This window comes from Dreissena polymorpha, chromosome 12 (assembly GCF_020536995.1).
Source record: "Dreissena polymorpha isolate Duluth1 chromosome 12, UMN_Dpol_1.0, whole genome shotgun sequence".
In the NCBI taxonomy this organism is placed as follows: domain Eukaryota; kingdom Metazoa; phylum Mollusca; class Bivalvia; order Myida; family Dreissenidae; genus Dreissena; species Dreissena polymorpha.
The window spans coordinates 9,203,432-9,217,401 of NC_068366.1; the positions used below are offsets into that span (position 1 = coordinate 9,203,432).

The 13,970-nt window shown below is 37.2% G+C and overlaps 2 protein-coding genes across 6 annotated transcripts in view; both read left to right on the forward strand.

Annotated features, from left to right (window-relative positions):
- Positions 1-10,670, forward strand: part of LOC127854005 (uncharacterized) — a 30,648-nt gene extending 19,978 nt beyond the window's left edge. For all 4 annotated transcript variants that reach the window (XM_052388908.1, XM_052388910.1, XM_052388909.1 and 1 more), the window contains exons 2-3: positions 939-1,248; positions 8,469-10,670. In XM_052388908.1, coding sequence (XP_052244868.1) covers positions 939-1,248; positions 8,469-8,810 — 652 coding nt within the window. In that variant the 3' untranslated portion in view covers positions 8,811-10,670. The remainder of the gene's footprint in view (positions 1-938; positions 1,249-8,468) is intronic.
- The window catches only part of LOC127854008 (uncharacterized protein CXorf65 homolog), a 439,263-nt gene that overhangs the window by 376,061 nt on the left and 49,232 nt on the right, over positions 1-13,970 (forward strand). The window lies entirely within an intron of this gene.

The following is a 13,970-nucleotide window of genomic DNA, read 5'->3' on the forward strand; positions in this document are numbered from 1 at the left end:
TGCCTGTACAAACTGTAATATTCGATAAATACCATAAGGGTTTGGCAATAAAATCTTGTATTGCTTATAATAAAGCATGATGTAATGACTCAAATCACATTGGTTATACTGATTTGAAATAGACACAGTGTACCATGCGCATCCGGAGGAAAATATAGGGAAAAAAAGCAATAAATTAAAATGTTAGCAAGGTGAAATTTGCTTTTGATATTTCAATGATGTTTATTTTATTTTAATTATATGTTATTTTTGAACTGGGACAACCATCCTATGGACAATAATGTTTAGACCTTGGAATCAAACTGCTGGAATTGTCTATGAATTGTAAAGGTTGAAGAACCATATTCTGGTTTGTATCTTTTGTAAGTTTTCAATTACCTTTAAAAGCTATTTCAAAAACAAAACAAATAAGAACACAGTAACAAACTAGTAATTATTGAGCTGAAATATGGGAGAATGGGATTAAATGCATGTGCGTTAATTGTCATCTCAGATTGGCATGTGTAGATCTCACAGAATGATAAGGGACGACACTTTCTGCCTAAACTGGATTTTTGCTAAGAAGAGATTTCCATTAAACAAATAACACCATACAAGCAGAAAGTGTATTCCTGATCAGCCTGTGCAGGCTTCTATCTGGAATGACCTTAACACATTTATGCCTAGCTTCTAGAAAAATGGCCTTGGCAAACAGCGTAGACCCAGATGAGACGCTGCATGATGCCGCGTCTCATCAGGGTCTGCGCTGATTGCTTAAAAGAATTTCTGTAAGAAATATTCTAAATATAGAAATAAATATACTAGACTTCCCTAATTTTGGAAATAAATTGATACAATTTAGAAGGATGGGAGAGTCCACTAGGCATAAATGGGTTAATGCACATGCATTTAGGTGTACTTCACAGAGCGTGTCTCATATCTATTGTTACTGATTTCAGGTGGCCAGATGCCAACATGCTGACGACAATATTTCACGATCCTGCACATCTGCTGCAGACCACAATCGCCTTCATTCTCTTCACCACAGAATGGTACCACATCTGGGGTCACACCCTGATCCTTTTCCGCATACGGATGCTGCCCCGTAAGGACCTCGTGCGCATCCGACTCTACTTCCTGTTCGACCTACTTTCCGTGTTCTGTTCGTCCTTTCTGTTCACCGGCAAACTTCGCTGGTTGGCCGTTATACATGCAGCGCAGCACGCATATTACTACATCTTCTGGGAAAAGACTGGGTTTGCAAAAAAAGTAAGTTGTGAGATTTAAATGTCTCTCCATATTAGCTGACCTGAAAGGAAAACAGACCGTCATTCTTTACGATGGCATTCAGGGATGTGAATGACTTGGTAGCGAATGACAAGGTAGAGTATGACAGGGTATGGAATTAAAGGTTAAGAAATGTCAAGATTTGGACTGATTGGGTATGGAATGACTAGGTATGAAATGAATGGGTCCAAAATGACTAGGTGTGGAATGGCAAGGTGTGGAATGACTGGTCATAATATGACAAGGTGTGGAATGACTGGCGTGGAATGACTGGGTATCAAATGACAAGGTGTGGAATGACTGGCATGGAATGACTGGGTATAAAGTGACAAGGTGTTTAATGACAAGGTATGGCATGACTGGGTGTAAAATGACAAGGTGTTTAATGACTGGTATGGAATGACTGGGTGTAACATGACAAGGTTTTTGATGACAAGGTGTGGAATAACTGGGTATAAAATGACAAAGTGTTTAATGACTGGGTATAAAATGACAAGGTGTTTAATGACTGGGTATAAAATGACAAGGTGTGGTTTAACAAGGTGTGGTATGACTGGGTATAACAGTGTCGTCCATCGTAGCATGAGGTGCATGTGTTAACCTTTTTCTTAAAATGTTTTCTCCTATTCAAACCTATTACCGATTTTAAAAAACTTTCCAACTTTGATCCTGTGGTGACCCTCATCTAAGTTGTTCAAATTGTTACAGCCAATTGCATATATAGGCAGTGCTTCAGCTAGGTCTCAACCCAGCTGCCCAAAGGTCCTCCCATGCCCCCTTTTACCCCCACCTTGTTTTGTTTATCTGATCAAATTATTTTATACAATTACTATGAATGTAAACAAAATGAACTTATTTGTGGAATATAAATACAAATGTATTGTATAAAAATTATGTGCAGTGTTATGTGTCCAGTAAAAAAGCAACTTTAAAATGAGTAAAATAATCCAGGGACCTATACAAACATGTAGAGGTCCTGAATAATCCAAAATATTGATGAACTTGAGGTAATGATTGTTAATAGATATAATATATTGATCTTATTCTTCTCTGTCACAGAGAAAATCCATTACCACAGGCATCAATAACTACTGGCCACTAGTGTGTGTTTGTTGCGTGTAACCCTTTCCCTCTCAGAAGCAAAGTGAAAATGGCTATGTGCAAACAGCATAAAACCAGAACAGCCTGTGAGTAATATGCAGTCTGTTCAGGTTTTATGCTGTTTGCTGCTCATCAGTATCTAAGGGTTGGAAATGAAGCCTTTAAAACTTGTATCTAGTAAGAAAGGTCGAATTTTAATGTGAAACTTGATCATGACTATGTCTGAGGTTTGAGATGATATGTCTTAAATATGAAATTCTGGCCAGATAGCTGGAGGACACAGGTTTCTGTTTATTAATTATTTACCCTTTGAGTTATCAAATTTCATTCAACATTCATATCTTCACGTTTGGGATGAGGAAGAATAAATGCTTCAGTGTTTTTTATTTTTCATTTCGTATTACAGAAATTTGATATTAATCTTCACTATTTCAAAAATATTTTACAATGTTGTTAATATTGCAGAATTTTTTCTTGTTCAGAAATTGTTGGTGTAACCCCATGAAACTGATGATATTTAAAGAATTTCTGTGTCATGCAGTAAAATTTGGCTAAATAAAATTTTAAGCCAGTGGGAGCCCTTGTTGTTGTAATTAATGGCTGTTCTGAGGGGAGCTTCACTGAATGGATGATGATGCTTACATTATAAAAGGGTTTTAATGGGAATACTATTATGCCCAATCACAAATGAGGAGAGACCTTTTTTTTTCTTTTTTTTTTTAAACCTATTTATTTAAGCTCGATTGCGTAACAAGCCTAAGCTTATATGAAACGCTCTCGAGTCCGTTTCCTTGGTGTCTATGGGGGAGATCTAAAGAACGCTCCCACAGTGGGGATCGAACCCGTGACCTCCCGATCGCTAGTTGGACACCATATCCACTACGCCATGGCGATCCTTGTTTTAATTTCCATAAGGCTCATATACAATATCCACCATTTCCATTCTAATTGCTGTGTACCCAACTTTAGGATGATAACTAGCAAATAACAGGAACACGTTTTAAGATTTATTGATTGTGTAAATTCCTGCACAGACAATGGGAGGTTGCACATCACTATATATTCTTTATTGTATATATCCCCGACAATACATGACACTAATAAAACTGTAATTTTGAAATGTGAAATTAGTTTTATTTTGTTATAGAGACAATGCTTTTTATTACAATATGTAATATGGAATATGTCTATGTAATGCATGCTATTATAAAAAAAAGACTAAATGATAAAACTACCAAGCGCTTAAATGCCTTTTTCTTTATAAAAGAACACCCTGTCCTTTTCAAATCTTAGCTGGAGCACTGTCTAGGACACTAGAGCTAAAAATAGATCTTAAATTGTAAACTTTCACAATCTTCTTCTCTAAAACTACAAGAACCAGGATGTAAAATTGTCTTATGGTCTTATACTTATATGATCAAACTGGCCACACCCCAGAGATCACATGATTTATATAGACTTATGTGATCAAACTGGCCACACCACAAGGGGCACATGATTTATTTAGACTTATATGATCAAACTCCCCACACCCCAGGGATCACATGATTTATATAGACTTATATGATCAAACTGGCCACACCCCAGGGGTCACATGATTTATATAGACTTATATGATCAAACTGGCCACACCACAGGGATCACATGATTTATTTAGACTTATATGATCAAACTGGCCACTCCCCAGGGGTCACATGATTTATTTAGACTTATATGATCAAACTGGCCACACCCCAGAGGTCACATGATTTATATAGACTTATATGATCAAACTGGCCACACCCCAGGGATCACATGATTTATATAGACTTATATGATCAAACTGGCCACACCCCAGGGATCACATGATTTATATAGACTTATATGATCAAACTGGCCACACACCCGTGGATCACATAATTTATATAGACTTATTTGATCAAACTGGCCACACCCCAGGGATCACATGATTTATATAGACTTATATGATCAAACTGGCCACACCCTAGGGATCACATGATTTATATAGACTTATATGATCAAACTGGTCACCACAGGGATCAAATGATTTATATAGACTAATATAATCAAACTGGCCACACCCCAGGGATCACATGATTTATATACTTATATGATCAAACTGACCACACCCCAGGGGTCCCATGATTTATAAAGACTTATACGATCAAACTGGCCACACCCCAGGGGTCACATGATTTATATAGACTTATATGATCAAACTGGCCACACCCCAGGGGTCACATGATTTATATAGACTTATATGATCAAACTGGCCACACCCCAGAGATCACATGATTTATATAGACTTATATGATCAAACTGGCCACACCCCAGGGGTCACATGATTTATATAGACTTATATGATCAAACTGGCCACACCCCAGAGATCACATGATTTATATAGACTTATATGATCAAACTCTCCACACCCCAGGGGTCACATGATTTATATAGACTTATATGATCAAACTGGCCACACCCCAGAGATCACATGATTTATATAGACTTATATGATCAAACTGGCCACACCCCAGGGGTCACATGATTTATATAGACTTATATGATCAAACTGGCCACACCCCAGGGGTCACATGATTTATATAGACTTATATGATCAAACTGGCCACACCCCAGAGATCACATGATTTATATAGACTTATATGATCAAACTGGCCACACCCCAGGGGTCACATGATTTATATAGACTTATATGATCAAAGTGGCCACACCCCAGAGGTCACATGATTTATATAGACTTATATGATCAAACTGGCCACACCCCAGGGGTCACATGATTTATATAGACTTATACGATCAAACTGGCCACACCCCAGAGGTCACATGATTTATATAGACTTATATGATCAAACTGGCCACACCCCAGAGGTCACATGATTTATATAGACTTATATGATCAAACTGGCCACACCCCAGAGGTCACATGATTTATATAGACCTATATGATCAAACTAGCCACACCCCAGGGATCACATGATTTATATAGACTCATATGATCAAACTGGCCACACCCCAGGGATCACATGATTTATATAGACTTATATGATCAAACTGGCCACACCCCAGGGGTCACATGATTTATATAGACTTATATGATCAAACTGGCCATACTCCAGAGATCACATGATTTATATAGACTTATATGATCAAACTGGCCACACCCCAGGGGTCACATGATTTATATAGACTTATATGATCAAACTGGCCACACCCCAGAGATCACATGATTTATATAGACTTATATGATCAAACTGGCCACACTTCAGGGGTCACATGATTTATATAGACTTATATGATCAAACTGGCCACACCCCAGAGATCACATGATTTATATAGACTTATACGATCAAACTGGCCACACACCCGTGGATCACATGATTTATATAGACTTATATGATCAAACTGGCCACACCCCAGGGGTCACATGATTTATATAGACTTATACGATCAAACTGGCCACACCCCAGGGATCCACATGATTTATATAGACTTATATGATCAAACTGGCCACACCCCAGGGATCCACATGATTTATATAGACTTATATGATCAAACTGGCCACACCCAAGGGGTCACATGATTTATATAGACTTATACGATCAAACTGGCCACACCCCAGGGATCACATGATTTATATAGACTTATACGATCAAACTGACCACACCCCAGGGATCACATGATTTATATAGACTTATATGATCAAACTAGCCACACCCCAGGGATCACATGATTTATATAGACTTATATGATCAAACTGGCCACACCCCAGGGGTCACATGATTTATATAGACTGATATGATCAAACTGCCCACACCCCAGAGATCACATGATTTATATAGACTTATATGATCAAACTGGCCACACCCCAGGGGTCACATGATTTATATAGACTTATTTGATCAAACTGGCCACACCCCAGAGATCACATGATTTATATAGACTTATATGATCAAACTCTCCACACCCCAGGGGTCACATGATTTATATAGACTTATAAGATCAAACTGGCCACACCCCAGAGATCACATGATTTATATAGACTTATATGATCAAACTGGCCACACCCCAGGGGTCACATGATTTATATAGACTTAAATGATCAAACTAGCCACAACCCAGGGATCACATGATTTATATAGACTTATATGATCAAACTGGCCACACCCCAGGGGTCACCTGATTTATATGGACTTATATGATCAAACTGGCTACACCCCAGAGATCACATGATTTATATAGACTTATATGATCAAACTGGCCACACCCTAGGGGTCACATGATTTATATAGACTTATATGATCAAACTGGCCACACCCCAGGGATCACATGATTAATATAGACTTATATGATCAAACTGGCCACACCCTAGGGGTCACATGATTTATATAGACTTTTATAATCAAACTGGCCACACCCTAGGGGTCACATGATTTATATAGACTTATACAATAACTGGCCACACCCTAGGGGTCACATGATTTATATAGACTTATATGATCAAACTGGCCACACCCTAGGGGTCACATGATTTATATAGACTTATATGATCAAACTGGCCACACCCTAGGGGTCACATGATTTATATAGACTTATATGATCAAACTGGCCACACCCCAGAGGTTACATGATTTATATAGACTTATATGATCAAACTGGCCACACCCTAGGGGTCACATGATTTATATAGACTTATATGATCAAACTGGCCACACCCTAGGGGTCACATGATTTATATAGACTTATATGATCAAACTGGCCATACCCCAGAGGTCACATGATTTATATAGACTTATATGATCAAACTGGCCACACCCCAGGGATCACATGATTTATATAGACTTATACGATCAAACTGGCCACACCCCAGGGGTCACATGATTTATATAGACTTATATGATCAAACTGGCCACACCCCAGGGATCACATGATTTATACAGACTTATACGATCAAACTGGCCACACCCCAGGGATCACATGATTTATATAGACTTATATGATCAAACTGGCCACACCCCAGGGGTCACATGATTTATATAGACTTATACGATCAAACTGGCCACACCCCAGAGGTCACATGATTTATATAGAATTATATGACAGTAAATCACTTAAAAACATCTTTTTTTAAACTCAAAGGTCAGTGCCACTGTAGTGTTAAACATCATAAGGTGGTTGTCTACAAAGTTAGTGCAAACAATCCCTGTTTGGTCGAAATTGTCCTGGCCCTGGGATTACTTGTTTTCCTTTTATGTATGAAATGGCAATGTATGAAATGACCAGATATAAAATGACAGGGATGTGGACTCTGACGGTATCACATGACTTTGTATGGAATGACTTGATATGCAATCACTGGATCTGACATGGTTTTTGGAATGCCATCGTATGACATGAAAAAGTTTTGCCAAATTAATGCAAGAATGTAATTACAAGGTATGTATTAAATTGCAGTGTTTTTAATGAAAATGTGGAATATCAATGTATATTCAATATATGGAAATGAATGACAGCGTGTAGAATGACAAGATATGGAATGACAAAGAATGGATATGCAAGGTAAAGAATAGAAGGGTATGGATTGTTAATGTATTGAATGGCAATGTAGTGTAGGACACTTTGTTGAATGACAAGATACATAATTAAAGGATATGAAATGACAGATTAGGCAAACAAGGTAAGGTGGTATTGAATGACAGGATGGGCAATCACAAGGTATGGAATGACCAGTTTGGCTATGACAGGGAATGGAATGGCTTTCTATGCACTGCCATGTAACTTATCGCAGTTGTTCGCAATCATCTGGGGCTGAGTCACATGCAAGACCCATAACCCTAGAGACAAGGTCATGGTCTCACATGTAGTAAAGAGATAACAAATTTGATTTATCATTCATTCACTAAGGCCAAATGTTTCAAATTTTGATAAATATGCCTAAGTTTGTAAGGATTAAACCATATATCATAGGATTTTCACCCATCCATAAACCAAATTTGTTTGGTTGGGATATGAATTCAACACATTTTCTTGTATCATATGAAATCCATGTTGCAGCTAAACATTATTTCTTTTACTTCTTCCTTAAGATTATCAACTGGAGTTCCCTGGACTACCTGAAAACTAACCTCCGCAACAGATGGGAACTTGACTCCATCTTTGGAACGGCCTTCGACATCATGGTCCATATCTGCATGACCTACTACCTGGGTCAGTACCTGAACGTCGTACAGGTCACGTGCTCACTGACCATCGTTCAGGTGGGGATAATGTTGTTGTTGTTCGGCCCCTATTTTGCTTGGGCAAACCCCAGTAACATCCCAGCGTGGGTCCAGAAGCGCCTCGCTCCAGATAAGTTGAAAGACCCTGATGTGGTGCCTAGTTGGATTTTCGGAAGAGCGGGGGATTCTGGGAACGAAAACAAGAGTTAATGGCTGGCAAACGTAGTCAGGCAGACGAGATGTAAAAAAAATTCATTTGGCATTGTTACGTACACAGTCAGGAAATGTTTTGTACACACATACCTAAGCACCAGGTGTTGTCATGTGAAACCTTTGAGTTTTTCTGGCTTTCTACTGTTTTGTTTTGCATAGGATTTCAATGTAAAGTAACAATATAATAAGTAAGTTTATCCTTTTTAAACGTTACACATCATATAGGAGCAGGGGTATGTACATGAGTACAGTTTATATGAGCCTCTTTCTGGGAAAACCGAGCTTAATGCATGTGCGTAAACTGTTGTCCCAGATTAGCCTGTGCAGTCTGCACAGGCTAATCAGAGATGACACTTTTCGCCTTTATGTTGTTGTTTTCCTTTAATGGAAGACTCTTTTTAGGGAAAATTCATTTAAGGCAGAAAGTGTCGTCCCTGATTAGCAGACGGGGACTGCACAGGCTAATCTGGGACCAAACTTTCTGCTCATTATTTTAGCCCTGTTTTTACATATCATATTGGTACAGAATGGTATCGTCATTGCTAAATCACTGATTTTACATTTTCCATATTAGCTCATCTTTCATTTTGATTAATTATCTATTACTGCAACGAAGTGAAATAATCTATACACTTATAATGAACAGTCACATGAACAGTCACAACGATAACCTCTTGTACATTTGTGTTTTATACATGTATCAGGTCAATGAACTTTGCAATGGATATTTTAAAGATCTTGAACTGTAGGCATTGTTTGTATATATGATAAAACATGGCATGGCCAGATAATGTGTTTGACACAAGTGCATAATGATATAACTTGTACCGTTTTGTATTGCTCTATTTATGGTATTGTGATTTTGTTTTTTTAAGCAATTATCAATGCAGTTGTTGTTTTCATTTTCTTTTTTGTGTGTATGTTTTTGCTATTGTTTTCTTGTTTGCTTCGCATACGTTTAATGATTGGTTATAATAATGATATTTCAATCCTTAAAGGCCAAAGTGCTTATAAGCATCATTATTTGCTAACTTGGTTGATATGGCTTTTGATACAGGTTGCTGTCTACTGTTGTAGAAAGTGGCATATTTCAGGTAAATTGAAATCTCACAACACTATATGTCGTCGTTTATTGAAGAATACATTGATAATAAAAAACGTTTAAATTCAAGGTATTTTTAGAAAATTATATGTTGTAGGTATAGACAAGTCATATTCCCCAAATGAACTTCAAATTAACTATAAAAAAAAATTATAAAGAAAGTAAAATAAACATGTGCATGATTTCTACCATTTAACATTCTAATAAAAGTGGACATTATTACTCATGTATAATTTATAGAGCAAAAAAACAACAAATGTTTGAATGACCAGCCCACCTGATTTTTTCCGTTGTTAGTGAAAAAGATTTATATTAAGACAGAATTCTGATGTATTATTTGATATATTCTGTGATTTATGACTTATATGTTTTTTTGTTTTGTATGTTGTTGATGTTGTTTCTTATTCAATTGTTTGCTTTCATGAAAGCTTGTTTTTAAATCTAGAAATTAGCAGTGATGTTATGCACATTTTCATTATTAATCTTAACATTTTATTAAACATTATAAACAGTGTTAAAAATGTTAGTTGTGTTTTAGCCAAATTCCTGCCTTATACTGTAGGTAAGCAAAAACTGGCGGGAGAATGTTATGGTGTTTACAATGTACTTTACGTTTATTTTTCCTGGCATATACACATGTATTTTGATTCCTCTGCCATTCTTAATGACAACACACAATTGTTCAATGGGATGTCCACTACCAAAGCTTTGAAAATGGCTTAGATTGCCCTCAGAAATAAATATTTAAAAAAATGTTTAAATTACTTTTTAATCTCACCTGAGCTTGAAGTGTTGAGATTTTTGTGATAACCTGTATCTTCATGCATCTTGTGGTGTCAACAATTAGCTTGTTATTGCACTAGTGGCCACATTTATGACGACAGTCTTGATAGAACATGGTCAAAATGTTTGTTATGATCATGTAACATGGCAGAAATAAAGAAATTGTGTTCGAATCAAGTTTAAATCTGGGTCACATGTGTTCAAAAAGTAGGTCACTATTTTAAATCTTAGAAAACCATTGTTTTCATTGTAGATGCAGCATGTATGACTCAATCTTGAAGAAACTTGGTCAAAATGTTAACCTTGACCATATCTAGGCCCAGTTTGAATCTGGGTGAAGTGCATCATAAAACTAGGTCTGGAGGTCAAATCTTAGTAAGCCTTGTAACAAACAACTCAAGAGGCCACAATAATGACTTAATCTTGATAAAACTTGGTCAGAATGTTCATCTTAACAATACAGTTTAAATCTGGATTATGTGTGTACAAAACTTGGTCACCAGATATACATGTTTCTTAGAAAAGACCTTTGTACCTATTTAGAAGCCACAATTAAGACTCAATTTTGATGATATATGGATAGACTGTTTATCTTGAAAATATTGTGTCCAAGTTCAAATCCAGGTCAGTTGCTTTATAAATTAAAGCGCTGAAGGCACTGAAGTTGTTCGCTGTTGTCGTCCTTGATTAGCTTGTGCGCATTGCACAGGCTAATCAGTGTGCACAGGCTAATCTTACAAGCTGGTATATACACTCACTGCAGAAGTAGAGCAGAAGCATTTGTCGTCTGCAGTGCAGACAGGCAGCGGTAATCGTTCCTAGCATAGTGAGTTGCGGTTCTTACGTATCTAAGGCTTCTAAGCTCATACTTATTTGCAAAATATGCTCTGTAAATTTAGTCGACCGCTAACGCGACCAACTAAAAACTAGGTCACCATTTCAAATCTGAAAATTCGGTGATCACTACAGTAATACAATAAGAGTATGCAGCATGTGAGACAACTCTCATTAATATTGAATACAGGTTGGAGTTACTCCCCTTTGACTTAAATGTTATTCACGATAGTTCTGTTGACCCGTGTGAATAATTTTTATTTGAGGTTTGATTGGGGGTTTTCCTCCATGGGAAGTCGGTGGCATATATCAATAATATTGAAGTCTATGCAAAATGTTCTGTCTCAGCAATAACTTTGACATATATTAATAGATCATTATTTTTTAATTTTGTCGCGTTTAGAACCTGTCCCCTACCTCAAAGGTTAAGGGCACATTCAGTGGTTAAAGGACCACATGTTGTGTGTATTAACTGTCTTCATACCTCACATGTAGAGGTCTAAAGTCATATTTGACCATAACAGCTTGAAAATGACTGCCTCCACCATAACTTTGCACAAAGGCATCATAAGACGATAAGTCGCTGTTTCGTTTGTCTCCCTACAGCTAAGGTAAAGGTCAATTTTAAGAATTTAAATATCACTTTTTGTCACAAATCGCTTGCTGTAACATTATCGTCCATCGTGCAGTTTTAAGATGACTTATCTATCATTAATGAAATCCTAGAGAAGGCCTTTAGTGTGAAACTATGCTATTGAACGATAATTTACCACTTTTTACAACCATGGGGTAATAGCATGTTGTGTGTAAAACCTGTCTTTTTAACACAGAGGTCAGAGTTCAGGGTCACACTTTGGTGTCAAGGGTCATATTTGGCTTTTAAACAGATTGTGTGTAATGGGTGTGTAGTTGGATGCGTTGAACACCTTTCTCTACCCTCTGTTAATGGTGAGTCCCAGCTTGCGGAGTTGTGGACAATTTCGGTCTTTTCGTGCTTTTCTTGTTGTTGGGTGTTACAGAAGATAGCCAGATCGTCGGCTAAGTCGAGATCGCCAAACTGCTTCCAAAGTGTCCACTCGATTCCTTTTTGCTTCTGGTCCGTGGAGGTCCTTATAACCCAGTGTATTGCCAGCAGGAATATGAAAGCAGCCATCAACGCCATGATAATTGCCATACAAGAGCGTATCTAGGGAGAGGTAGTGTTCTAAGTGGTTTAATCTTCCAGTTTGCAAGTGTTATTAAATCGTGTTTAATCTTATGTTATTACCAGTTTAATATTATGTTATTACCAGTTTTTCGTCTCGCAATTTAGACAAACGAGGCAATCCGACTTGTGTTACGTTAATTTCACATGGCCAATAATTTGAATATTTGTACATTAAATCCATGCTAACGTGTTTTCAAAAACATCACTGTATTAAGGTTCGAGAGCGTTCATTCCAAACTTGCGATATGTTCTAGGTGCATCTACAAGAAGAAGGTAAACAACAATTAGTATTTTCACAAATTATTATTTTATCGCCTTTTCAAAGATGCAGATACGATACCAATATAATGATATCTGTGTCAATTAGGGACAGAACTTTCTTCCGGACGTTCGTTATTTCGGACATTTGAATCTACGGTTTAAACATCGCATATTCGAATCATAAAATACGAATATTCTAATATCATTTCAGTATTCATTTCCCATGTTTAGTAAGAACGCAACCAAGCCACCAGCTAGCCTGTATACAAGATATGGCTGATATAAAGGGACAAGCACGCAATCTATTGATCTGGAGAGTGGCGCGTAAAAACTGCTGTGACTACTCATTATTTCTATATGAGAAAAAGGTAAGGGCTTTAACAATTCTGTGTGTTACATCTTCTAGTGGTGCTCGACTTAATTTGTTCAAGGAATGGCCCGTGGGTCGAAAATGCCACACCCAATGCGTCGCAGGATTTCTATTTACTATCATATGACATTGACTTAAAAATCTCTAAAACTACAAGGCACAGAGCTGTGTTTTTGACTAACATTTTTTTAATCATTCCTTTAGGTTTAAATATCCCCCGCCATGGTGCTATCTTGTTTCCCTTCTTATTATCTGCGATTTCTTTACCCTTTCTTAACGAATAGGATTCTTCTTAATATGTTCCAACTATTATGTACTCGTAATTTGGTCAGAAATATGGCCTATAGATTGCTAACAAGTTTTTTAGATGTGACCCTGTGACGTCGTTATAAGACGCGGGTGACCCAGATTTAAACTTGGCCTTCTTATTGTCGAGATAAATTATTCTTTCCGGCTAAAATTGAATGTATTCAACATTTTCAAATGTGGAAAAGTATTTTGGCTTGGTGATGTATAGTCAATAGCTACCCAATATAGTTTAAATGATTGGTAAGGGGGAAGAGTTTATATAATCTGGAACAGGCGATCTTATTCATACTT